This window comes from Mesocricetus auratus, unplaced genomic scaffold (genome assembly GCF_017639785.1).
Source record: "Mesocricetus auratus isolate SY011 unplaced genomic scaffold, BCM_Maur_2.0 Super-Scaffold_100003, whole genome shotgun sequence".
Classification (NCBI taxonomy): domain Eukaryota; kingdom Metazoa; phylum Chordata; class Mammalia; order Rodentia; family Cricetidae; genus Mesocricetus; species Mesocricetus auratus.
In genome coordinates this window covers 93,110,154-93,137,979 of record NW_024429188.1, presented here as the reverse complement: position 1 = coordinate 93,137,979, position 27,826 = coordinate 93,110,154, and the positions used below count along the sequence as shown (strand labels likewise).

Sequence of the window (27,826 nt, the reverse complement as noted above, 5' to 3'; positions counted from 1 at the left end):
AATATATCTATGCATTAAATAGATTCATGACTTATACTAGCTTGTTATTTGTGTTTGTCTTTTTCTTACAAAATTTAATATGTTTGATTAAAATATAATTAAATCACATTCACTCCTCTTTTCTCTCTAGCCCCTCCTAGCTACCCACTCTCAAACCCCTCCCATGCACCCACTCTCAAGTTAATAGCCTCTTTTTCTTTAATTACTACTGTGCAACCAAACAATACAAACAAACACAATTTTTCTAAGTCGATTTTTTTGTTTGTGTGTATGTGGTTTCAGGGCTGACTACTCTGCATTGAATAGCCAATGGGGGGCAGCTTGTCCCTAGAACAAGTAAATTCTCCTTCCATCATAGAGACTAAAGTTTCTAATAATGGTAAAGCATATGAATAAGTGATACAACAAAACTGAGAATCAAGTACTCTGAAGTACTGTGAATCCCTAAAGAACACATCAAAAAAGTTCAAGGAAAATTTATGGAGGCATTGGTATTAAATGTGTGATTATTGGGATGGTATGTAAACCTCTAGAATATACTCTGCACAAAAGTTTACTTGCAAACATGCCAATATTTTTTTAAAGCCTCATTGTCATTGGAGAAATAATCTAATATTGTCTAATGGTCTCCAGAACATTATTTTCAATGAAGTTGTTTTTTAATTTTTTATTTATTTTTAAATTTAAATTTAAATTAGAAACAAGGTTGCTTCACATGTCAGCCCCAGGTCCCTCTCCATTTCCCTCCCCTCCTCCCGTGCCTTCCCCCCAACCCCCCTAATATCCCCTCATTTCCCAAGGGAGGGTGAGGCCCTCCATGGGGGTGTCCATAGTCTGTCATTTCATCCAGGGCAGGGCCTAGACCCTCCCCTAAGAGTTCAGGGTGAGACTGCATCTCACATTGTTGGATGGGAGTCCAAAGTCCATTTGTATACCCGGGATAAATACTGATCTACTGCCCAAGGCTCAATAAATTACCTAGGCCTCCTCACTGACACCCACATTCAGGGGGTCTTGATCAGTCCCATGCTGGATTCCCAGGCATCAGCCTGGGATTAAAGAGCTAACTCTTGTCAGGTCAGCTGTTTCTGGGGGTTAAACCAGCCCAGTCTTAATCCCTTTAGTCCTCAGTCCTCCCTCTCTGTTACTAGCTTTCTTGAGTTCAGCTCAGTGCCTCTTCTTTCATCAGCCACTGAATGAAGGTTCTGTTTCCCAGACTCTCTGGCCATGGGATTGTTGGCTGGCACTCCCCAGATCTATGTCTAAAATCCATATATGAGAGAGTACATGCCATGTTTTTCTTTTGTGACTGGGTTACCTCGCTCAGGATGGTTTCTTCTAGTGCCATCCATTTGCCTGCAAATCTCAGGATTCCATTGTTTTTTTTTTCTGCTGAATAGTACGCCATTGTGTAAATGTACCACATTTTCTCTATCTACTTTTCGGTTGAGGGGTATCTAGGCTGCTTCCAAGTTCTGGCTATTACAAATAATGCTGCTATGAACATAGTGGAACAGACATCCTTGTTGTATGAATGGGCATCATTTGGATATATGCCTAAGAGTGGAGTTGCTGGGTCTTATGGTAGGTTTATTCCCATTTTTCTGAGGAATCTCCATACTGATTTCCAAAGTGGCTGAACAAGTTGGCACTCCCACCAGCAATGGAAGAGTGTTCCCCTTTTACCATATCCTCTCCAGCATAAATTGTCTTCCGGTGTTTTTGATTTTAGCCATTCTGACAGGAGTGAGATGGTATCTCAGAGTTGTTTTGATTTGTATTTCCCGGATGGCTAAAGATGTTGAGCATTTTCTCAAGTGCCTCTCAGCCATTTTAGACTCCTCTATTGAAAATTCTCTATTTAGTTCTGCAGCCCACTTTTTAATTGGGTCCTTTGATGTTTTGGAGACTTGCTTCTTGAGTTCTTTGTAAATTTTGGAGATCAGCCCTCTGTCAGATGTGGGGTTAGTGAATATTTTTTCCCATTCTGTGGGCTACCTTTTTGTCTTGCTGACTGTGTCCTTTGCCTTATGGAAGCTTCTAAGTTTCAGGAGGTCCCATTTATTAATTGTTGATCTCACTGTCTGTGCTAGTGGTGTTATGTTCAGGAAGCTGTCTCCTGTACCAATTCGTTCAAGGGTACAACGCACTTTCTCTTCTAAGAGGTTCAGTGTGGCTGGATTTATGTTGAGGTCTTTGATCCATTTGGATCCATTTTGTGCATGGCGATAAACATGGATTGATCCACATTCTTTTTACATGCCAACCTCCAGTTATGCCAGCACCATTTGTTGAAGATGCTTTCTTTTTTCCATTGCATATTTTTAGCTTCTTTGTCAAAGATCAGATGTTCATACATGTGTGGGTTAATATCAGGCTTTTCAATTCGATTCCATTGGCCTACTTGTCTATTTTTGTGCCAACACCAAGCTGTTTTCAGGACTATAGCTCTATAATAGAGCTTGAAGTCAGGGATGGAGTTGCCTCCGGACGTTGCCTTGTTGAACAGGGTTGTTTTGGCTGTCCTGGGTCTTTTGTTTTTCCTGACAAAACTGACTATTGTTCTTTCAAGGTCTGTGAAGAATTGTGCTGGGATTTTAATGGGGATTGCATTGAATCTGTAGATTGCTTTTGGCAAGATTACCACTTTTACTACATTGATCCTACCTATCTGAGGGCATGGGAGATCTTTCCATTTTCTGGAGGCTTCTTATATTCTTTCTTTAAAGATTCAAAGTTCTTGTGATACAGGTCTTTCACTTGTTTGGTTAGCGTTACCCCAAGGTATTTTTTGTTGTTTGTGGCAATTGTAAAGGGTAATGTTTCTCTGATTTCTTTCTTAGCCCTTTTATCATCTGTATATAGTAGGGCTACTGATTTTCTTGAGTTGATCTTGTAACCTGCCACTTTGCTGAAGGTGTTAATCAGCTGTAAGAGTTCCCTGATAGAGTTCTTTGGGTCATTTATGTAAACTATCATATCATCTGCAAATAGTGACAGTTTGACCTCTTCCTTCCCAATTTGTATCCCCTTGACAATTTTGAAGAAGAGGCATGGAAACCACAAAACAAGGAATATGAGTGGCCACTAATAGCTAGAAAAGACAAATGAGATGTACTCTTGAAGTCTGTGGATGTTAGTTCAGTTCTGCTAACACCTTGGATTTTGTTCATTGAGACCATTTGAGACTCATGATGGCTTCAATTGTAAGATGACAAACTTATTTTTCTTGAATTCATTCAGTGTGTGATGCTTTTCACAGTAGCAATAGGAAACTGATATAAGCCTTAGCCATCATTCATAATGTTCCATTATAGCAAGGGTACTGACTAACACTACGGCCAAAAAAGACTTAACTCTTGTTCCTTCTCATACCAATTAACTGTCAATCTCAGGCCCACCTATCTCTGGTTGATGGACTAAGAGGAGTCCAAATTTAAACAAGCTGAATTTTAACTGATGAAAAATATCTAAGTTGAAATGCTGCTTAGTTTTAAATGTGGCAATCTTGCTTCTTGTGTAGTTCAGCTGTGGGGAATTGGTATCATATATAAGGACCAGAATTTCACAAAAGAAGAATAAAGTACTGAAAGACAATCAAAATAGAAAGGTGGTATTTAAAATCCTAAGCTATCCCATCATTTCCTGCTGTGAAATAGACTTTACAACTCTTATAATACAAGAGTGAATAAATTACCAATAGGGTTGATGTGCCCTTCTTACTAAAAGAAGTATTGGTGACAAGTGATAAGAATTTATTAATATGAGTACAGTATTGATCAAGTAGAAGAAGAGTACAGCTCACCCCAAGGTTCACTACAAAAGCCACTGTCACTAGTTCATCCAGCTTGAAGAACTTGTTGTCTGATTCATGGACAAGACTGCCCTGCTGAAAATTCCATGTGAGCATTTAAAATGATTTGGCCTTAGTGCTTCTTTCCCTGACTCTAAATAAAATATAATGTCTGGAAATAATTGTATTTTATTTAGTTTCCTTCCCAACTCTTGCAAAATAATATTTTTAAAAATAACTGTTGTTAAGTACATTTTGCCGTTAAAATTCTAGAGATGGTGTATTTAATTTGATGAACTGGCTTGTTCAGAGCCTCGGATCTGCATCCATTATGTGAATTTTGTCAAAATAATTCCCTATGTCTGCCTGTGTCTGCATATATTATCAATATGTAATAATGCATTCTGCCTGGTCTTCATTTTAATTAAATTAAATTACAACAGTTTAGAGTCCTGGAAGTTCAGGAAGTCAGCCATCCGCCTTTAGTAGCACTGCTATAAACAATTGTATTTTTCTTCAAGGTTATTGGCAAAAATGATTGCATAATTATTTAGTACAGTAGTTTGGCAGGAAAGAGTGGTGTTTCTGCGAAAACTAGACTTCCTAAAGGATCACAATGCATAGGAGTCTGTCTAAATTGTGTTAGCGAGAATCAAGGGAACATTAATAGTAATAGGTGCTAACCTATGGCTGCTTTGTGCACACAAAACATTCTTGAGAATGATGCTTTAGTGTTCATAAATTTTCCTTGAGTAAAACCTAAGCAAGCTGGGCAGCCAGGAGAACAGTACCTACCGAATATTTTAATAATAAATGGGGAGTGCTTTGCAATTTGCAAGTTACTTTCACATACATTATTTCATTTTAATCCATATAGCATTCCTGCTTGGTAGGCATGGCACAATTAATAAGACCTCCAATATCCAGAGGAAGAAACTGAGGTTGAGAAAGAGCCGAAAAGCCTTTACAGAGCAGGAATTGCAACTCATGTCTCCCAGCCCTGCGTGTCTTTTCCTGCTGTCAATCGACCCAATGAGTGAGCATCCCACCTTAACAAGCACCCAATTCTATGCCCCAGTGGCTTTCTGTCAGGAAAGCTAGCAGAGATAATAATCTTTCATCATTTCTTTCCACTGATGAATTCGTAATTGTTAAATGAGAGCAGAACTGCGTTATACTGTCAACTTTATAGGCACAGTGCCTAGGCTTTAAATTTTTAAGGAACAATTACATGCAACCTTAAAGCAAAGAAAATGAGTAAAAATCACCACAAATAAATGTTAAGTGCGTGTCTGCAAAACTAAGCATTTATGTAAGCTTCTCTACTGCTATTCAGTCTCCAAATTTAAATATGAAATGTTTAGTGTGGGATGTAAGTTGCGTGCATTTTAATATGAGATAGAATATCTAAAGTAAGAGAGCCTTGGATTTCCCTAGGCTTTTAAAGACCTAATACTCTGGTAAGCAAGTACTATGTGTCCATTTCTCTCTGGTCAAACTCGTGGTTAGATTGTAAAACTCATTTAGTGAGTCTAGAAACATTTTTGGAATAATAGAATATAATTTAGTTATAGTAATAGAACAAAAGTGATCAGAATACAATAGACAGCATCAAATTATGATGCTGTAAGAGAATATTGCATAGGAACACTATTTCAATTTGTGCATGTGTGTGTGTGTGCATTACCATATGTATATATGTATGACGGCTCACAATCAACAGACTCTTTTATGTGACATTCAGAAATAAAAATTTGAAAATCATTTGTAAGATAACAGAATCTAGAGACAAAAATGTCATGATTTGTCAAAGCATATAACTTACTGATCAAGTCAGCATTTACAAATATTGTTGTCTTCCACTCCTTTTTACCAAGTCATTTCAAGATCTTACAACTATAGTCCTTCAAGATTGGATGAGAACATAATTTCATCTATCAAAACTAGTTGCTTTTAAGAGTAAAAGGGTGTTTACTTCTTTGCAACATTATATCCCTTTTACTCAAGCACATTTTTAAAAGCCCATTTTCAAGGTGAGTCTCTCTAGAAACTCCTACCCAAACAAAATTGTCTTAACACTAATATAGGATAGCAATATTTTTGTCTTACTTTTTACTAGGTGAGGTTGACAATAATTGAAGCTCTTTATTTACATTTGATGCAATATAAAGAGAGAAAGTGACTCTGGCCAATATAACCTTCTTTAAATTTCATAAAAGTGCCAAGTATCAAAGTCCTCAACACATGTTACTCTTTCTGCCTAAAATGGTTTTCCCTATGCAGACAATTCCTGCCAAACTCATGAGAGGTTAACATACGATTTTTCTATTTCATGATGTTGCAGTGGCATAAAAGCAATGTGTATTTAGTAAAAGCCATACTTTGAATTTTGATGTTTTCCCTGACTAGTGATATACAGTACCACATTCCCTGGTGTTACTGGGAAGCAGCAGAAAGCTGTAATTCCCTGTAAGTCACTGAATTACAAGAGTAAAGAACTGATGTTATACAGGCAGCTGTCTTGCTAAGTTCTGATGTACAGAAAGTTAAGTGTATTAAATGCATTTTTTTTACTCCAAATATTTTCATCTTGCAAAAAGGAGCCCATTTGTTAGTCAAGGTGGTTCTATACAGTAATCCCTCTCTTCTTATCTGTGGTTTCACTTTTGTTGGTTTCAGTTACCTAGTGAACTGAAGTCTGAAAATATTAAATGAAAATTTCTAGAAATAAATACTCCATGCAGTTTTAGACTGCACGCCATTCTGAGCAGCATAATGATATCTCTCACTATTCCATCTTGCTGAGACAAGAATAATTTCAGGCCAGGACGATGGCTTAGTGAGTAAACTGCTTGATATGTGAGTCTGATGACCTGAGTTCCATCCTTAGAACCTCTATACAGGTATAAGGGAGTGAGATGACGCCACAAAGTTGTCCTCTAACACCCATGTGTTCACACACATATGCACACACACACACACATTTGCACACATAACAATAATAATTTCAAAAGCAAGAAAGGAATTGCTTCTTTGTACAGCATATCCATACTGTATATACTAATGGCCTATTAGTGTCATATAGTAATGTCAGTTATCATATCAACTGCCAAGCTATTGGAGTACTTCTGTTCAATTAATACATAATTTACTTAATGACTCCAAAGCACAAAAATAGTTGTATGAAGGAGATACTACATCATGAAACATGGAAGGATAGATTAACTCTGACTTCTGTGTGACAATGCTGCAGAGCACATAGACAAAAATACCAGCATAGTGGTTTGATACTAGCCAAAATTTCAGGCATCCAGTAAGAGATCTTAGAATGTGTCCCCCACAAATGAGGGAAGCTACGTTAGGGAAACCTCTCCTCTTTGTCTCTCTCATCCAACATAAATTCCCTTGTTAGAATCATTCCTAATATTACACAGTTTCTTCTTGTAACATTTACCAAAACATGTATGTGTGTGCTATTAATTTTCTTTCATATTTTTTATTTCACTAGATTACAAGTTTAGCTAGGAGGAATTCTGTTTTATTCATCCTCATATCCCAAGTGCCCCATGCAGTGCCTGTCAACAGGAGGTACTCAATAAATATTGCATATTTGTTGAATGATTGAACAAACAAATGAATAAAGTCAGAAGTGACCCCTTAGCCTTGCCTGTGTAGTGGAATGATATGGCTCCACAGAAAGAGGAGGACACAGGCACACAGAGGCACTCACAAATTTGTATATGATCCCAGAACATCTTTTTGGACTTAATGCAACGAGCCTTGAACAAATCATCCAAAAAGCAACCTACAGCATTAGATTTCAGGATGCAGACTACTATGAAACAGTTGAATAGCTATTCACACTTCCAGATGCCTATTTACACTCCTACCTGTCCAACTATATGTCTCTTAATATTATCTTGCATCACCCTTTTTTAGTGAATGGGTGGAACTAGTACCACCCAAGTCAAATCCAGGAACTGACAAAAAGGATAATGTATCATGATCAGGTGGTATTTAATTTAGGACCACATTGGTGGCTCAACATTAGGGAATCTATTGCTATGATTCACTGTCTTAGAAGATTAAAGTTGAAAACTATATGACTACTTCCACAAATGATGAAAAGGCACTCAATAAAATCCCACCACCTATATTTATTATTCTATTGAATGGCTTCTTCTGTAGAAAAAGATTTTCATTTTCTTAGTTGTTCTTTAAATGTCTTCAAATTATTTCTAGATATACATTGAGTTCATGGAGGTAACACAATTTATCCACTGATTTTTCCATCAATCCCTTACTGTAGGTATTATAGATGAATGGTATAGTCATTAAACCGCATGTTGGGGACATTGTGGCCCCTTAGCCTTCTTATAGTCCACATGTGATAAAAATAATGCTGCCCATATAAGTAAAATAAACATGAAGATGTTTTTTTCTAATGCCTCCAAGAAAACAAGCTCGTCTTTTCCATTCAGTTTTTTTATATACCCGTGTAAAGTTTGCAAGAAGACTAGCAATGAAGTCAGCGATGTGCCCATGTGATCAGAAAACACAACTCCCTGCAAAAGTAGTATGTGTACCATGCCAACCAGTGACTCATGTTTAGCAAATATTCACTAATTACCTCTGCATGAATGTGAGACAGAGAATACAGAAAGACAGAACTCTAGATGGAATTAAGAGTGTCATAAAAGAGGGTGCCACATGTCTCAATGAAGGTATTCTTCCATATCGACTCTTTCCCAATTGCCTTCCCAATATATTTATACCACCATTGGCCCCTGTGCCAGCCCCTATGAAGTTATAGCGCATGACCCTTTGCCTATCTATCCCCAGTTCTACAGTCCTTCTGAAATACTGTTTTCTTTCTTATTGTACTAGTTTTCCCAGCTCTACTCAAGAGTGCCAAAGACTGAATCTGTGACTTACATAATAATGTGTTAATGATCAAATGCTATAGGGAACAAACCAGAAACTGGTCATGGTCCACTCTGCTTACTTAACATGGCAGCTGTCATGGTATTGAGCAGAATTTTGTGTCAAGGTGTAGCATTTTTAGCACTGGATCCAATATAAATCCCCTTTTCTTATATTGAATTATATAAAACACTAGGGCTTTAGTGCATTTCCATCTACTTCCATGAGAAGAAGTTGAAGATTGGGCTGCTATTGCATTTGCTAGTTGTCTTGCATTTGGAGAGCAGTTTCAGCATCATGTAGAGAAAATTTTCCTTCTCAGAAGCCAATTGTAGGTTACAGGATTGTGTTAATGTGGGCTTCTGGCAGAAAGAAACCTTGCCTTGTTACTGTGAGCAAGGAGTTGTACACAAAAATACAGCAACACACAGCCATTCTCATTAAAGTCAGTTGGAATTTTGGACAAGTCTTAAGTATAAATTATAACTTTATTAGCTCATAGAGTTTTCTCAGGAGAAAGTAAATCTAATAAAAATTAGAGGGAACTTATTAAGTGGTTGCCTTGTTGCTATTTGCTGTGACTGGGGAGAAAAAAGTAATATAATTGCAGGGTTTGCAGCCAATGCACTTTTTTGTTGTGGACTGGAGAGCAATTCAGAGAGCAGATAGAAGAAGGTGAAAAGAGTATGTGTGTCTCATTACCATCGCATTGAGAACTGTTTAATTGATGCTTTATGTAAGCATTTCCTGTTGCCGTGTTAGGATGATCTTTAACTATTACTGAGAGGGGAAAAGGCAGGCTCCACATCATCATCAGAGGTCACCAAGGCACACTACTCATTTTCAAAACTACACAATCATCTTCCGGAGAAGGGATTCAAGGGTTGCTTACCAGGCTTCCAATGTACAGAAGGCAGATTCCATAATTGCCAGGCATACTGTGGGGAACGAGATGATGGCTCTAAAGGAAGCGGTAACTATTGTCGTGATTATTTATTAATCAAGACTTTTAAACATTGGCAAGAGAAGCAGAAATCATGCCATTCTGTACACCAACATGTTCTTTAATGTGTTCTCTAACCACCTGATCTTTCCAACATGAGACTCGGTGTGCTATTTGGCTTGTTAGTTTGATCCGAAACGTGAATTTACCAAATACCATGTAAAAGGAGTGCAATTTAGAATCATATAATGTTAATGATAAAGGGGAAGTGGAAGGAATTATTTAATACATGTATTTTCATTCCAGAAATATCATATGGATATTAAGACAACTAACCACCTAGATAGGTACACAAAACTTTGTGCATATTTGCGCTTTTCTAGGAAGCCTATCTATGACATTGTTCACAAGATTCACAAGCAAACACTTCATAACCCATAATAACATAAGGACAATTTTAATGCCCTTCCTATATTTGCCTGAGACAGCTAAACTACTTAATGGCAGATCTGAAAGTCAAAGTTTTTCCTGTCTTGGCCTAAAATTGACTATTTTGAGTTGTTTTAGCCAGTAGAAGGGCTATGATGAGATACTAGGAAAATTGTAGTCAGCATTGATTAATGACACAAGTGCCACCAGAGATTACCTTTGAAGCTGAGAGATCCTATTCGAACCCACGCTCATACATAACAGCATTATCCACATAACCCTCTAATAATTCCCATTTAGAGACTACTTTCACTTTATGATTAGTAATTGTCCTTGTCCACTGATCTCTCTTGATAATGTTGCTCAGTAGGGACTAAAATTAAAAATGAGTTTGCATAAATGGGGTGATGGATCAGTAGATAAGGGTCATGGAGGCCTTACTTCAGTCCCTCAAACCCATGTAAAAGCCAGGTGTGATGGCATGCATCTGTAATCCCTGAACTGAGAAGTCATAAATAAGAAGATCCCTGTGTTCACCAGAAGACCGTTCCCATCATCAAAAATAAAGGTGGGGCTAGCAAGACAGCTCAGCTGGTAGCGGTGAGGTAAGTTAGATGACTGGAAATCACATGGCAGGAAGAGGGAGCTGACTCACAAATGTCCTCTAGCCTCCACATTCATATTTGGAACAGGCTCATGTGCACACAAATAAATAAATAAATAAGTGTTTCAAATTTTAAAACAATAAGGTAGAGAGCTCCTGATAAAGGCACACTAGATGTCAACCTCTGGACTGCACACTTATGCAAACACACACTAACATGTATACATACCAAAAAAATGAATTCCCTTGAGTCTTAACCAGCTGATAGCTGACTGAACTGTAATATCATCAGAATTTGTGAGACCCAGTGAAACAAAACTGAAAATACATACCCACTTCATTAAAAACTATTAAAGGTTTCAAAACAACAGTACACTTAATGTCAACTGTACGGCCCTTCTAATCATAAGCCACACCCAGTGAGAATTATTGTGATTCTAAGCATTGTTGTGTTAAGGGGCCAAAAGAAATGTAGCCTGCTACTTCAAATTGGATATATATTTATAAAATTAGAGAGTAGTATACTCACATTCTCAAGGATGTTTGGACTTATCTGTGTATGGACTATTACAGGACACACACAAGCAAATCAATTTAATTATTTTCTGATCACATAATAATGGCAGTAACCAAAACTAGTTTACTTTCATTTTTCATTTTGAGCCCTTATTCTGCTATAGCTTAAGCACCTGTTTTCTTTACCAATTTTTATAACTGAACAGCAAAAGAGGAACTGAGCTCTCCAAGGACATCTAAAGATCTGGTAGAGGTTGGTACTAGAAAGCAGTATCAGAAGACAGACCAACTGGGTCTATTTTAAGCTGCCAGAGAGGTAAAAGCACCTTTGGGATGTGCAGTGTAATGAGCCAGTCCTCTTAGGCTTAAAACATTTTGAAGACAGAAAGCATTTGGAAATTCATAAGGCAGAAATCTGGGGTTCTGACAGGTAAGCAGGTTTACCAACTGAGAAAATGGCTACAACTTGGTTTGCTTGGGCTATGCATATTTCAGTAGGGCAGAGACATCCAAGATAGCACACTCTGCACTTCCCATTTTAGAGGCATACTAGGGTTCCACGTTTAATGCACAACATCTGTGCTTCATAGGAGTTGAAGCCAAATGCCTGGGTGATGTCCCATTGGTACTCTATATGCAGAAACAAAAGCATAATATACACAAAGTATAATTTACACTTGAAGCACTCCAAGAAAACTCAGACCTTTCAGTAAAGTAAAGGCTGTTGATACAGAAAATATATGAGTTGACTGAATTAATTTTATTAGTTTCATGTGTATTCAAGTGTTGTGTAAGTGGTTGGGTACTCTGAAGTCCATTTCCTGGATGCATTTTATACTCTAGAGAAGTGAGAAACCATCTTTCTCCTGTACTTCTCCTATAAGTACTGAGAGGAATTACACTACATGCACCTAATTCTCAGAAAGCATCTCTCTACAGGTTTACAGAGCAGAATCTAATCAGAAAGTCCAGAAAGAATTTGAATGTTCATGTGCATACGGTACCTATCTATGGGAATGTCCAGTCTCTTAATGTGCCCAGTTTTCACTGACTGGTCATTTTGGAGTAACCAATGCCATTCTAAGTACAATTCCTGACTATGCCAGGTGAAAGACATTTACTATTAAATTCCACACCAAATCATAAATCAATAGCAAATACAATAACAACATAATTACCAACCAGTGTGAACATGAAGTAAATATTTTTACAATTTTCTAATATGTTATTAACTCTTTTTTGCAGTGTCTGTGGGATATGAATATGAGATGTGCCCTGACTTTATTCTCTGGGAACAAAGGACAGTCGTTTTACAGGGCTTTGAGATGGATGCATCTAACCTAGGAGGCTGGTCCTTGAATAAGCATCATATTTTTAATCCTCAAAGTGGTGAGCTACTTTTAAAAACTTGTGTTAATAACAGTTTACTAATACTTTTTAGTGGACATTTGTTATTGAAAATTTTGTCAAGTGTAAGAGAAAAATCGCCTGTAAGGATGACACTTAGAGATGTCCAAATTAACACATCTGTCTATGGGTGCTGCAATTTGATGCTGAGTTTATTTTAGTGCTTCAGAATCAGAACACTCTCACTTGTTATCACTTCTTCTTAGTTTATAATGGAAGCCTTGAGTAAACAGGAAAATCAGTCATGAGAAAGGATCACCTGTAGTCCCTGAGTTCACACTGATTTTTCGACTCTAGCTATGACAGCTTCATTGAAAGTCTTCCACTAACACTTTTGCATCCTGCTTAGAAACTGGTCCATGGGATTTCCATTCTGACTTCCTACAAATATCTTCTACTTGTGACTTTTCACCACAAGTCCCATATTGCTTTGTATCAAAAGAGGCAATTTCTAAGAACCTAGACTAGTTCATATATTGCAGGTTGCATTTTCAGAGAACAAAAATGAATGTGTCTTTAGTTCAGCCACCTTTCTATCCACCCCACATTTATGAAATAAATCTGAGTTCTTTTGTGAAGCCAAGAGCTCCATTTTATAATTCTGTCCATGACCTTATTTCATTGGTACATGTAGTGAAAAACGGCAACGCAGAACTTTTGATGAGCAAAGATAACAGATTTGCTCTACTAATAAAATGGCAAAACCTATTCTAGCCCCAGTATGAGACACAAGGGAACAAATCCATTGCTGTATATCGCCAGTGTACCTTCCCTTTCCCTTTAAAGGAAGATGATAAGTTCCATTTGAAATCATTTGTTTGTTTTTGTTTAACAGTAAAGCTTCACACAGACATAAAATGTCAACTTTTGTTTTCAGTTGTCAAAAGGAGAGCCACAGTTTTCAGAGTACAAAAACGAAAGGGCAGATGCCACTTATTAAATTATTAGGGGTTTTTTGTTTTGATTTGAAAGAGTTTGACATTTTAAGCAGCCGTTTCTTTTCCACTCACTTTTATTGGCGTATATGAATTATCTCTTTCAAACGCCTGTCATTGACATTAAACACAAAGTGGGAAATGATCTCAATGGAACCAGCCCCCAGCTGTGTGCTCCCCATCTTGTATCTTCTCATAGTTTGCTTCACACAGACTTTGAAATGGAGGGGAGCTATTCAGAAAGCTAGCTTTGGGAACCACACATTCGCTACATCCCTAATTCACCCATAATTACTTTTTAGGTAATTAGTATGAAGTTACTTCTGAAACTTTTGAACTGCTTTATTGAAGTATAATTTATGCACCATAAAACTCACCCTTTTGAAGTGCACACTTCAATGATGCTTAGTAAATTCGTACTTGTCCTGTGATCACCAAAACCCATGTTCGGGGTATTTTATCACAACAAATATATCTCTTGCATTACCAGAAGCTTTCTGTCTCTACCTTTCTGGTCATTTTCTTCTGAGAAAGAAATCATACTATTTTGGATAATTTCTCACCCCCAAGGGACATTTGTACATTTACCATCTCATTTGTATTTCTCACCAAGAACTGGTCCCACTTGCCAGCAAATGATCTGAAGCCAACTCTACCAAGGCCTTTCAGTTTGACCTTGATTGCAAATGCCTGTCTTAGGGTGTTTCTGAGGTCAAAATCCCACCCACAAAGGCAATTTTAGAAGCAAGAATGATAAATGTAATGGAGCGGGATTGGGAATGCAAATTTAGAAAGCAATGCTCTTCCCCCTCAGGTCAGATGGTCTTTTCTGACTGATTAAGGCAGGAACAATGTATTCCTGAATTCCCCCATTACACATCTCTCATGAAAAAGCCTAACTCTTTAGGCACCCAGACTTTTTGATCTGAGACAGATAGTAGATTAGAAACAAGAGTCTATCTTCCTCCAATTTCCTCTCACTGGTTAAAAAGACACCTATAATTAGATTGGATGTCTGCTGCTGTTCTATTCTCAGTTTTGCTCTGGCTCCCAAATCATTGTGCAGTGGGTAGATTCCAATAGGCACTATAGTCAGACCATTTGCCATTTCAGGTACCACAATTATATTTACCTGACAATTAACCAATGCTTGTGGAGAAATGTTTCTAAATATTCAACCTGATGGTCATACACAGTTTCTACTATCACTATAATAAAAACACTAGAAATGCCTGTTTTCAAAATTGGTACCTCCAAATACAACCTTTGATTCTTTTATTCCTTTTAATTCTTTAAAATTATTGTTAATTAGAGATTAGCATATTTTTCTAATATCCTCTAGTGATTCCTAGGAACTAGTTGTTATAAAATATTAGAACAATCCAGGGTACTAATCTATCTGAAATAGCAAATTTCCTTAGTCTCCAAGATAGGCCAGTAGTTTATCGACAAATTGTTTTACTGGGAGAAGATGTAAACTGTCATTGATCATGTTGCCATATCTCCCCGTTTGTGTTCATACCCTCTCAGTCAAGTAGTAAGAGAAATGTGTATTGTGTCCCTTGTTGGTCAGAAGTCTGAAAAAATGGTTTCTTCTTTGAAATCAGCATCAAGCACCACCCACTGGCTTCCAGGGGGAATTTTATTTTAAACTTGTTTATAAGCTTCAGAAGAACTTTTGAGCGAGATGGGAGAAAGGTAGGAAAAGTATCTGTTAAAATGTGCTTACCTTATTACAGTGAAAAATTGACTCTTACTTTGTAGTGGAGAAAGGGAAAACATGGAGGAGCAAAAGTATCCCATTCAGTGAGATTTCATTGTTCAGTATATACAAGACACCCAATCCTTCATATAAATAGTGTGTGCTGTCCTGTTTCAAAGTGAGCATGCGTGGCAGAATGAACTGGAAAAGAAGCATCAGTAATTGATCAAGATTTCCAGAAACATAAACAAAATATTTTCAGAACAACCTTTTGCAGGAAAATTGGTGTTAAATCATTGTTGCTAGATAGTATAGCCTGGTTCTGTGTAATAGAAGGTTAAACAGATTCTTGAAACAACAAAAACATCCTTCAAAATGATCTATTTTTTCAGGGCAATACCAAAGGGGTTTGCCCATTTTTGTTTTGATTGCTTCAGCTTTAAACAGAAATGGTAATTTCAGTACATGGGCACTTTAGTACCTTGCATGAAAGCAAGACATCAATTGTAGAGATTTAATCAGAAAGTACATTGCCTTATGTTTTATTTCCTTTAATCATTCTTCTTTTTTGATGGAGTACTGGGTTTTCTAATCGAAAAGGGGAGTTGTGGAATTGCAGGCTTAGAAGAATGGTTAGAATAGCCATCCTTAGTTTTTAAATTGCCAGGAGCCTGGTAATAACATGTCATTTTGAGGGCAGTTGTTAACTATATCATTATATTGATATAAAAAATGGAGATCTACCTGTGAAAATAGATGTTAATAGCAAATCTGGTATTTCCAAGCCGATAATTGGAAAGGTTTTTTAATAGTACACCTACCGTGAATTGCTAAAGTACTGACATGCTAAACAGTAGTTTCCTCAATTACTAAAGAACGTATCATACTCTCATTGGTCAGATATTCTGCTAACAATCATCAGGCAATTTCTTTTCAGTGATGCCGTATGACTGTCATTCCAGTTTCCTTCACTTCTTCCCATTTCATTAAAATTGCAGTATTGAGTACACTAAAATTAAATGTTTGGGGAGGTAAATGAAATTCAGCCCTATTAATTATATTGAATTAATTATTCTAAATCATAAGAAATGTCCTTGCTGGCTAATAAAAGTTACCAACAGTATAATAAGTAAGTAGTACCCTAAAGTTGTCTCACAGTCTTTAATAAAAGATCAATTTGTTGGAGTGTAAACTTATCACTACTCTTGCAAATCATGTGTTGAAAAGCTATCTGGAATCACCCTGAGAGGGAACATAAACATACTTATATTTGAAATCCAAAGACCATATGATGGATGTAATTTCTAATTCCTGGAAGTCCCTTTATAAGTATATATTGGTGTCTTGGCATGCATATTTTATGTTGTTATTTATTTTTACCAGCATTATTCCTATCTCACAATGATCAATAGTTTCTTTGGTAGAGCTGAGAGTTGGAAGAGAACAGAGGAAGACATTTCAGGAAGCAATTATAGAGAATAACAGTGTGTAGAGATATATAGCAGGAAACAAGGGAGGAAAAAAATAAAGGCATAAAATGTAACTATTTATTCATTTGCTGTCAGTTACTTCAGTCTGACACATGGGCATGCCTTCTCACAACATGGATATTTTACCTGCCCTGGCTCATTCTGGACTGACTTGTGCAATTTAGCACAGCAGTGCTTGTTCCTTGGATTATCTGCCCAGGCACAGCAGGCTTGTGAAATCATTGAGATTGGAATAGGAAACTACAAGGGACTCAGAGCCTATTTTCAGCATTTGCTGAGCACTTATAAAGACTTGGCCATGCGAATTGGCACTAAAAATACAGAAAGGAATAAGACAGAAGATGTGCCTTCAAGGAGTTCATTCATGTTACAATGAGGAAGATAGAGAAGTGAGTAAAACATTAGCATACAATGTGGTAAGTGTTACAATAGAGCTATGGAAAATGGGCACACACAGAAGAGTGTGACTAATTCTGCCTGGATGGAGTATTAAGAAGTACATGAACTGAGCCCTCATACAGACAAAATCAAGAGGGCATTCAAGATAGAGGCAACAACCCATACAAAATCGTAGCAGAAGGGAAGAATGTGAAAATAACTACAAATTTTTTGTAATGACCAGATACTGGAATACAAACAAAAGTGTAATAAAAGAGAAAACTAAAGAACTACAGGAACACAAAACCAACAAGTAATCTGTATACCTTGTCAGCAATGAATGCCCTCTTTATTCTATAGTGGATATGTACATATTGTAAGGCTTGAATAATCTCTGCAGCAGGGATGTGGACAACGGTTGGGAGGTGAGTCTTCCTGGAGAGCAAGAAAACTGAACTAAGGAACGGGGAAATTCTCACTACATTATGGAGAATTAGTAATTACTTAGGCTTAGAGAATGAAATGAAATGAAGCATCACCATGATGACCAGATTTACAATTTAGGTAGCTACGTAACAGAGACAGTACTCATGGGGATGGGTTTAAACAAAAGAGGAAAAGAAGCATTTGGTAGAAGATAGAGGAAGTGTAATGAGCTCAATCCCAACCTTTTTCCAATTTGAGGTAGCTGCACCGCATCCAGGTAAAGGGGTCTAGTAAGAAAGTGCATGTTGGGTAAAAGACTCCAAACAGGAGAACGTTTCAGATAACCGAGATGAACGTCAGAGTTGTGGGTATAAATGTAATTACCCAAACAGAATGATCGAAAAGCATCTTCATAAGTTGATGTCTCTAATTTTTGCATTGATGATGGTGAGATATGGTCCAAAACAGTGGAAAAGTCAAGTCCCTTTAGTATATCTTTGCAGTGCACTATAGCACTAGGATTTCTTTCCTTTTCATAAAAGCATGCTACCATCGTGCTGGTGTTTTACTAGGGTTAATATCATAATGAATACAGGATCTCTTTTCCTGAACCATTTGCATAATGAGGATAAAGTGGAGTCGGGTAGATGTGTGTGAGATATGAAGAGAGGCAACCAGAAATAAAAAACTAGTCACATAGAATCCACAGAGCTGAGTAAACAGGAGACCATTAAAACTTAGTTATCAATACTTTATTGAAGAATTTGGGATCAGTATTAAAGAGACTCTTCACTTCGCCCCACTTCATAGAAAGACAAACTGTGGCAAAGTGCTATACTACTGTCTGTTATGATTATTCATTTGAACAAAATTAATAGTAATACGATTCACTCTCAAATTCTCATGTTAGGCCAAAGCTCCCTTCTGTTTTGAACTCTGAGAGAAAACTTAACTTTTGGCAAAAGGTTTGTGTAGCAAATACTTTTCTAATTTTTGTTCTCTTTTTTGCTTGTATCTAGGAATCATACACAAAGGAAATGGGGAAAATATGTTCATTTCCCAGCAGCCCCCAGTCATATCAACCATAATGGGTAATGGACACCAAAGGAGTGTAGCCTGCACTAACTGCAATGGCCCAGCCCACAACAACAAACTCTTTGCTCCTGTTGCTTTAGCTTCTGGCCCTGATGGTAGTGTGTATGTTGGTGACTTCAATTTTGTAAGGAGAATATTTCCTTCAGGAAATTCTGTTAGCATTTTGGAATTAAGGTAAGAAAAAAATACAAAAATAAGATCATGTTAAGAGACAAGTTATTGCCAACAAAAGCTTAAAGTGTACTTTACCATATCAAAACACTAAGTTAATATGGGGGAATTTTTCCCATGTCTGTTGCCCTGTTAGCCCTGAAATCACATATACACAAATAACAAAGGTGGACTTAGAGAGTTGTATTTGTATGTATGTGTGCATCTTACACATACATGCATATATATATATATATATATATATATATGAATAGTAATCAAAAAGAAAGAGGCTGCCAGCTTGAGAGTGGGAAAGGGTATAAAAGAGGTTCCAGGGAAGTCTGAAGGGAAGGGCTGCACAGAGGAAAGGGAGGAGAAAAAGTGATGTAATTCTATTTCAATTAAAAACTCCCAAATATATTTAAATTCAAAAACTGTTTTAACGAAAATATAATTTAAAAACACAATTTTCAAAACATGGAGGGATAGGAGTAATGGTCACAAACCCACTCCACCTATTTGAAGGAACCCGAAAGTATTGCCATCCCTGAACATGAGGCCTTTCCTGTCTGCACGGCTATTGCATGGATCTCACTACTTCCAAGTGCTGGCATAAGTTACTTAGTGCTGGCCACTGTGAAGATAATAAAAGCTACCTGTTCCATTGTTGCTGGTAGCAGTATCTCCAGATTTAAAAGGGCTTTTCAGCCTTTTGAAGTCATTTAATGCAGAAGAACATTGAAGTCTGTTTTCTCCTGGCACCACAAGGAAGAAGACACTTTCCACCTTTGAAAGAGCAATTCAGTGATGATTAAAGCATCCATCTTTACATTCTCTTCCTCTGTTCTAAGTATTTTCTTGAGAGTACAAAGAATGTTAATACCTTTTGTAAAGAATTCATACCTTTTTGCTCTGCTATACCCTGAAGTTGCATAAATATTACAACTAAATCAACTGTGCCTTAATCAGCTTATTTCTTTCCTTTCTGTGGCTATGAGACAAACTGTATGTCCTCTGGAGTTCACGGAAAAGAAAGCATCTATTCCTATCCCATTAGGGATTAAAACTGCTGCTTCACCCCTGAGGAAATTGGCAGGACTTTCTTTCTAATCAGCTATGGCAGATTTATTCATAACACATGACTCTAGAAATCAAGGCTAAAATTTATAGATTCCAAAGGATTTTGATGTCATCTTTTGAATATTCCATATAGTACTTTTTGCTTCAGGCATCTCCTCGGTGACATAAAAATAGTGACTGACAGAGCTAACACATCATAAAGAGGCAACGACGTGCGCACAGGACCACTGTGATACTTTGCATTACTTTCATTCATCACTTATGTTCACTATGGTGAAAGTTCGACTTTGCATGGGTATTCCTCGAATGTTTTCACATTTTCATTCTTGCTTTGGAATCTGCCTCCCTTTTCTCAAGCTGAGTTATTCTTTCACACCTAGTTTGGGAAATGTAGTCCCTAGCCACCATCCATTTTCCATATTAATTCACTCTAGTTTTAATACATTTCTTAATTATAATTGCAAATGCTGTCATATGGAAGAAAGCTGCTAAATCCCTTGGCTAATAAAAAATAGACTGTGAAGTTAACACTTTGTAAAGACAAAGCACATCCAAAACATCTAAGGGACACTAATTCATAGCACCCTAACTTAATTGAGTATTCATTGGCCTCACAATGTCAGAACTCGTGGATATTTGTCATTTCTAGTAGTATATCTTTTAGGCATCAGTAGAAAGTCAACAGGAAGTCTACAATAGCTGCCTACCTGTATTTGAAAGTTACTTATACAACATCCTACATTGTTTTCATAATCCTTGAGGTGTTTTTCTGACATGATGCCAAAGACGAATGGAAGTACTGGGCAATTCATTCAACATACAGGCTGTCAGGTAGCTAAAAGACCTGGTCTTACTGAGCTGGTCTAGTTAATCCTGTAAAAAGTCCACATATGTAATTTCTATATGGCTTCCTCATCAAAGGAAAAGTAGTCAAATCTATGAAAACAAAACAAAAATGTTATTAATAGAAGGAACCCCCCTGCTAAATTCAGTCTTTTTCTTTGTAATTTAAGTATAAATTTACTTAAGGTAGAACGATTGTCTTTCATTGCTGAAACTCACAGTTAAAGATTCTCAACAATTCGCAAATTTACATTTTAGTACAAAGCGCCCTGTGGTCTTCAACACAAAGTCATTTAGAGTATAAATTAAAATAACTTGACCTCAAATACAAAGTGATTTCTACTGGTCATTCTACTGCTCGTTTAATACTGTCCAAAGCCTGTAATCATTCTTCATTCCTGTATGCACTCTACAATACATTGTCACACATCGTCAAGTACAGAGGCATGCACATGTGTAAAGTCACACACTCAGGTTTTCTTACTTAGCCTATCACTCTATTTGGCTTTTCTAAGATATGATCCTTCAGAGTTTCTTAACAGTTTTTGTCTCATTCAGATTTTTCTGAGAATCTATTTTAAGCTAAGTGATCTCTCCATAGAAAGAATACACCACCCCAAATTTTCTCATGTTTTAGGAAGTCATATTTTTCCTTCCTTTAACCTTCGTGCTACCAGCAGCCTGCCAGCAACCATTTCTGTAATGAAGCCATGTCATAGAGTCATGGTTAATAGCTCCATTTAAATTACGTTCAAGGAGACAGATTTTTGTGTCCTTCTCAATTCTAACACTACTCTGATTGGCCATCACAGAAACAAGATCGTTAAGCACACAATATGAAATGACTCCCTATTTGACTATAACCAAAACCATCAAACCTGTTCATGTCAGCACACATTAACTGTATGTTTACACAGAAATGAATGTAGTCCTTTAAAGAATCACTTTTTATTGAAAACAGATTCTTGTCTCATACAATACATCCCTAACACAGTTTCCCCTCCCTCCATGCCCAGCCCCCCACACACACACTTGACCTCTCCCCCAGATCCACTTGCAGGTCCAGATCCTCTTCAGAAAAGAGCTCATCTCCAAGAAACAACTGCCAAACAGAGCAAAACAGCATACAATGTGATATGTCCAAGGCCCTCTTACTGAGGCTGGACAAGGCAACCCAATAGGGGGAAAAAGTCCCAAGATAAGGCAAAAGAGTCAGAAAAACACCCACTCCCACTGTTGGGAGTCTCATAAAAACAGTACTTTTTGAAAATCTATACTGATCAGTAGCCTCTATGTATAAAGCAAATCCTTCGCATCTAATTGGTGGCTTTATGTATTTGCTATAACTTTCCAAATTGTAAACTTTCTGAGAATAAATAAATTTATTTAATAAGGCCTATATATCTTTAGAACTCAAATATTTATTGAATTCTATTGTGATTGAATAGAAACTTCACTTTGTTTTTGTTGTTGTTGTTGCTGCTGCTGCTGCTGCTGCTGCTGTTAAAATCAGTTAATTCAGTTATCTTACCTCATTGAGTAATTTGTTTCCTTGGAAATGTAGACTGATATAGCCCTTTTGTTTGTTACATTCAAAATTTTGAGTGGAGGAGCAATGCTGTGAATGGGTTATTACAGAAAATGGCAGAGAACCCTCCTAGATCTTAACTCTTTCAGATTATGGATCATACAATATACTCTGTCCTCTACCTCCTTACTTTCTACTTCAAACATCTGTTGATAAGTCTCATACAGAGACCCATATATGGGTCATTCTTGGCTCAGTGTTTGATGACACTTTGTGAGGATTTCCCACTTTTCCATCCATTTGTTCCATATTTTACCATATTGAGTAATTTCAGATTCCACTTGGCATTTCAAAGATAGGTAGTCTTCCAACCTTACTCCAGTCAATCCAGATCATCCACATCTGCGTCCTCTTTTCTGATATCTATAACCAGTTCATTACATTAATTGCCAGTCATCCCATCCTTGACCTTGTCATTCCTCATTGGCTGAACAGAACCAGAAACAAACAGTCAAGGATACTGTTGTTGTTACAAATTTGCCAAGAAAAACATGTTTCTTGTTATTTAAGTCTATCCTACCCCTTCCCAGTGTCCTATAGCTTTTGTCTTCAAATATGATTCCAGTGAGAGGCACAAGTAAGATAATAATGAAGCAAAGCTTACAAACTTTTGTAACACAAGTGTTTCAAAACTACATTTTCTGAAGACCTTTAAAGATATATTCATTTCTACGACAGTTTGAGTCTTGATTCCTCTGTGGTTTTGCTTGTCATGTTAAAATGTACACAATAAAGGTACATATATGTACATAAATATATATGAACATGTTGTAATAGCAGAAAAGTGATGTTACAGATTTGTGAGTTTAATATTTATTAAATAATCCATCCAGATATTATGTCCAGTAAATGACTGACACTTTGTCATTTATGATTTGACTGACTGCTTCCAATATCCAGAGAGTTAAACACCTCTCAAGAAATCCCACTGCATCTTTAGACTTATTTGTGAAAGAAAGAGAGAGATAAAGAAAAAAGAATTTCTTCTTTAAGATCAACTTAAATCTGCCCTCTCATGAAATGCCTCTTTATTAGTATCAAATTATAGAATCTGAAGAATCACAGTAGTAACTTCCTTCTTCTATTGGAAAGATGTTCACAAGTATGAAAACAGCTGTCAGATTTCTGAGTTTCTTTTCTTCAGTTCACTATGTTCAAGTTCAGCTATATCTCATCAATTATGACTGCTTCTTTTCTCCTTTGATCTTGGTTAGCCTCGGGTCACTTTTTGGTTTTGTAAAACTAATAAGGATAATTATATACGTAAAAATAGAAGACACCCTACCAAGTACTTTGTACAAATTCAAATATGTAATGTACTCTTGTTCACATCTCATCTTCTAATTTTACAATTCTATTAGAAAACCCATTAAGCATGACTAGAAGTGATTTGTTCTTTATAAAAAAAACCCATGCTTCTATTTTTTTACAAAGTGCAGTTATTCTCAAGATATTTATTTTGTCCTTCCCCTAAAAATGAAAGAGAAAAGAAAATAAGAGATTAGAAAATACATCTTGGTACCTTGAGCAATTTGGACTCGACAAATGTCAACATGACATGAAAATTTCTCAAGAGGTTTTACCATTTTTTCCAGTGACTGGTTAATATTTCTTTCATTACTTATAGGACTTGACTCCTGTCATTGGTTGGAAATGGAGGAGACTTGGTATAGCACCTATTTAGGAGTAGTTAGCATGCCAAGGGGTTTTGAAACTCACAGAAACTCTTTAAAAAGCATCAAACAGAACCTTAGCTTTGAAGAATTCTATGAATAACTAAGAAATTGCCACAAACCATCATTTTGTTCACAGACTGGAACTACAAATACTAAAAACACTGCCTGTAGATAGAATAGGTGGCTATTCGCCACCTGAGTTTCAACTCATATGGTAACAGTGACTTTAAAACACGTGACAATTCCTGATAACAGTCAGGGATAGAGCCAGAGAATGGGAGATGTTAGCCTGAGATGACATTTGTTGGAGTTGGAAGCTCTAAGAAGTCACTCACATACAGAACAACAGTAAGATATTCAAGAAGAGTTGCAGTGAGAGCCCATTATCAGGAGTATAAGAGAAGCCAGAGGCCTTGAGTCAGACCAATGACTCATAGCAATGAACACTTGCAAGTAAATATAAATGGACTAAAGCGTTGAGTGTGGGACTCAGTGGGCCACACTACAGCCCCTGTGATGAGATTCTTCTCCTTTCTTTATTTATTTTCTTATTATATTTGGTGTTTGGGATTTTTAATTTTGTTTTATTTCACTGGGAGGTTATAAGGGCAGATGTGAGAGGACAGGAAGTTGAGTGGGATAGGGATGCATTATGTGAAATCCACAAAGAATCAATTAAAAAGTTTTTAAACTTTTAAAAAATTAAAAGAGAAGTTAGTCAAAAACAAGCTTGGATTCAAAGCCATCAGGAGAATAAGACATCAGAAAGCTGAACAAAGAAGAAAGTCCATTATTTCTGGTCAAGAATAAAGAGAGAAGCTGTGAAGAGTACAGAATGCATGGAGGGTTGCAGCCATCACCAAGCAAGACATTCATCCTCCCCTGACATTAAGTCTGAACAGCAACTCTAAGGTTGGCATGGCCCGTATTTCCCATCTTTAGCCACACAAAAACTTAAAAACAACAATGAAAGAAGACAGCCATAAAAGTACAAATACAATATGACTTTATTTATGTGACAGTACAAAATAAGCAAATCCATACAGACAAAATACATACAGTTTTGGTTGTCTGGGACAAAGTAGAAGAGGATGAATAAATGAGAAAATGATAATTATCAAATAGGTACAGAATTTCTTCTTGACTTGGTTAATCATGAGGGTTGCATAAGTCAATGTGTTTGAATTTGTTGAAATGTGCATCTTACAAGGGTAGATTTCTGGTATAAAAATCACATCTCAATCATTTTCTTTTAAATTCAAAAAAATGTAGATGGCCCTTTTATCATCTTTGTCCTGGAAAAAAATCAAGGGTTAATCCACAGATCCTCTCATTAGGAATATCCCTTGCTCTCTAAGGAGTTGTGACTCCACTCTTTTCTTCTCTTAACTCAAGACAAGCTTCGAGGCTGTCAGTTCCTGAGTAGTAATGACCAATGATGGCCCCAGCACTTGTGAAGAGCTCACACATTGGCAGCTCAGTATGTAGCCAGTTGATAGCTAGACAGCAGGCTCACTTTGGTGGTAGTTTCAATCCTAAATCCTTAACTAAAAGTAATTCTAAGACAGAACAAGGTCACACACTAGAAATAAATTCCATCATTTTCACTTCCTCCCTCTGAGATGTTAATGAGAGAAGCTGCTCTGCATAATATGGGACATCTTCCAAATTCACAATGACATTATTGGCAGGATCAGAAGCAACTGCAAGAGAATCAAACTATCTCCCTCCCTGCTCCTTGCTATCACCTAAGAATTTGAAAATACTTTGTAGACACACAAATGATTCTTGCTATGGCATGCAAATACAAAATGCTGAAGATGAAATCACATTTTAATGAGATCCATCTAGTTTTTTCACAACTAGACTCCTTTAGAAGAATTGACTGTGTTCCAGTGATTAGAGACCTCCCCGCTCCAACAACCATCTTATAGGGACCACAAAAACAATGTCTAAGAGACAAGGAAAAAGGTACAAGAGCCTGGGGCCAGGTTTCTAATCAGAGCTCTGCTTCCTTACTGGTTGACCTTTGTGGCAACTCACAGAATACCTACCCTTTTGAGATGGGCCAAGGAAACAGAAGAGCCAGTGGAGTATGACCTGTGGCCAGGCTAGTATCTGAGAAAGATGATTTCTTTTTTAAGAGAGTTGATTTCATTTTAGCAGAAAATTTCAAGTAAAATAATTCTGTATCTTTTCTTCTTCCTGGACATTCGAAGAAAAAGAACATTTCCTGATTTTTATTAAAAAGGTTTATTATCTTCATGTCTTCAAAGTGACCAAAGGTCCATATTTAAAAGGATTTTAAAATTAAAATGACTGTATTTCACAAATGATTATAGCCTTTTATTTCCAGGCAAACTTGACCTAAAGTCAGGCCTGCACACAGCCTGAGCCCCTCATGTGAGAAACAAGATACCACGTCACCCAGTGAACATCCAAAGCAATACCCTGTGTCAAGAAGCTATTAGATGAAGTGCATACTAAATGTTCCACTTCTTTGTGGCTGACAATTCTGTTTGCCCACCCCAGTTGCCCTTTGGAGCACAGATGGCTGGAAGACACAAGGCTTTAATAGTTGATGTGCATGATGTTTTATTGAAGCTGTTTTGATGCAGCAGTTTCAATGCTAAGGACATTCTACTGTGGTCTAAGGGAAAGTCCTCATTTTTTAAGTTCTTTGAAGATTTCATACATTCATACAATTTATTTCGGTCATATCCAACTACCATTACTTCCTTACAACTTCCACTAGTGCACCCAACCCTGTCTCCCTCCCAAATTGATGCTCCGCCTTTGTTGTTGTTGTTGTTGTTAATAATGACTGAGTTCAAATAATGCTGCTCCTATATGTGTACATATGGGGCTATTCACTGGTATATGGGCAACCCACTAGTAACCATGTCCACAGAGGAGAGTTAGTCTCCTTCAACCAGCAACTATTAACTGGAAATGGCCCTTCTGCCAAAGGTTAGGCCTCAGAAGACCCATTCTACTTTGTACTGGAAGTGTGTTGGGCTGGATATTATACAGATCTTGTGTATAACTATAGGTCTTTGATGTGTACAGCAGCCACATCATGTCAAAAGTCTTCATTTCACAGTCCTCCTCCTCATCCATAAGCTTTGCCATTCCTTGTCCATTCTTCTATGATGTTCCCTAAGCCTTGGATATGGGGAAGTTAATATAAATGACTCATCAATAGTGGATCAACAACAGTCATTTATTCTTGGTACTTTGGCCAGATATGAATCTTTGCATTCTCTACTACCAACTGCAGAAAGATCCTTCTTTAACCAAAACTGACAGTAGAACATTCTATGGACATAAAAATAAATATTTAGAAGGCAGTTTGACAATATGACCATTTAACCTAACAACAAATGTAGGTTCCACCCAGGACCTATGATCCCATAGTCATGTGTCTTTGACCAAGTTTACTTTATCAGTCATGACATCCTTGCTGTGGTACAGGTTTTGTACTCAATCAGAATGTGATTGGTTACCCCATAATTGTTACCCCTGGTCTACAAGAGCTAGTTCTAGGACAGGCTCCAAAAAATACAGAGAAACATTGTCCCCCCCCAAAAAAACAAAAACAAAAAAAGAGACCTTTGTAAAATGTTATCAATGGCTGTCCACACAGATGTCTCTACCTTATCTCTGAGTTGGGAGCGTGTCCAATACAAGTGTTCATAGGAAGATGCAGTGGTTTTACATTTCTGTATAATAGTCAGGGATATCAAACTAAATTTTAGAATGCTCCTTTGTAGCAGCTGATTTTTCGGCTCCAAGGCCAATGGTTCTTAAACTTAAGTTTGCATCAGAATCACCAGGTGAATTTATTA

The 27,826-nt window shown here is 37.0% G+C and overlaps 1 protein-coding gene across 4 annotated transcripts in view; it reads left to right on the top strand.

Annotated features, from left to right (window-relative positions):
* Nucleotides 1–27,826, top strand: part of Tenm1 (teneurin transmembrane protein 1) — a 789,988-nt gene that overhangs the window by 658,111 nt on the left and 104,051 nt on the right. For all 4 annotated transcript variants that reach the window (XM_040744566.1, XM_040744568.1, XM_040744567.1 and 1 more), the window contains 2 exons: nt 12,454–12,597; nt 18,566–18,815. In XM_040744566.1, coding sequence (XP_040600500.1) covers nt 12,454–12,597; nt 18,566–18,815 — 394 coding nt within the window. The remainder of the gene's footprint in view (nt 1–12,453; nt 12,598–18,565; nt 18,816–27,826) is intronic.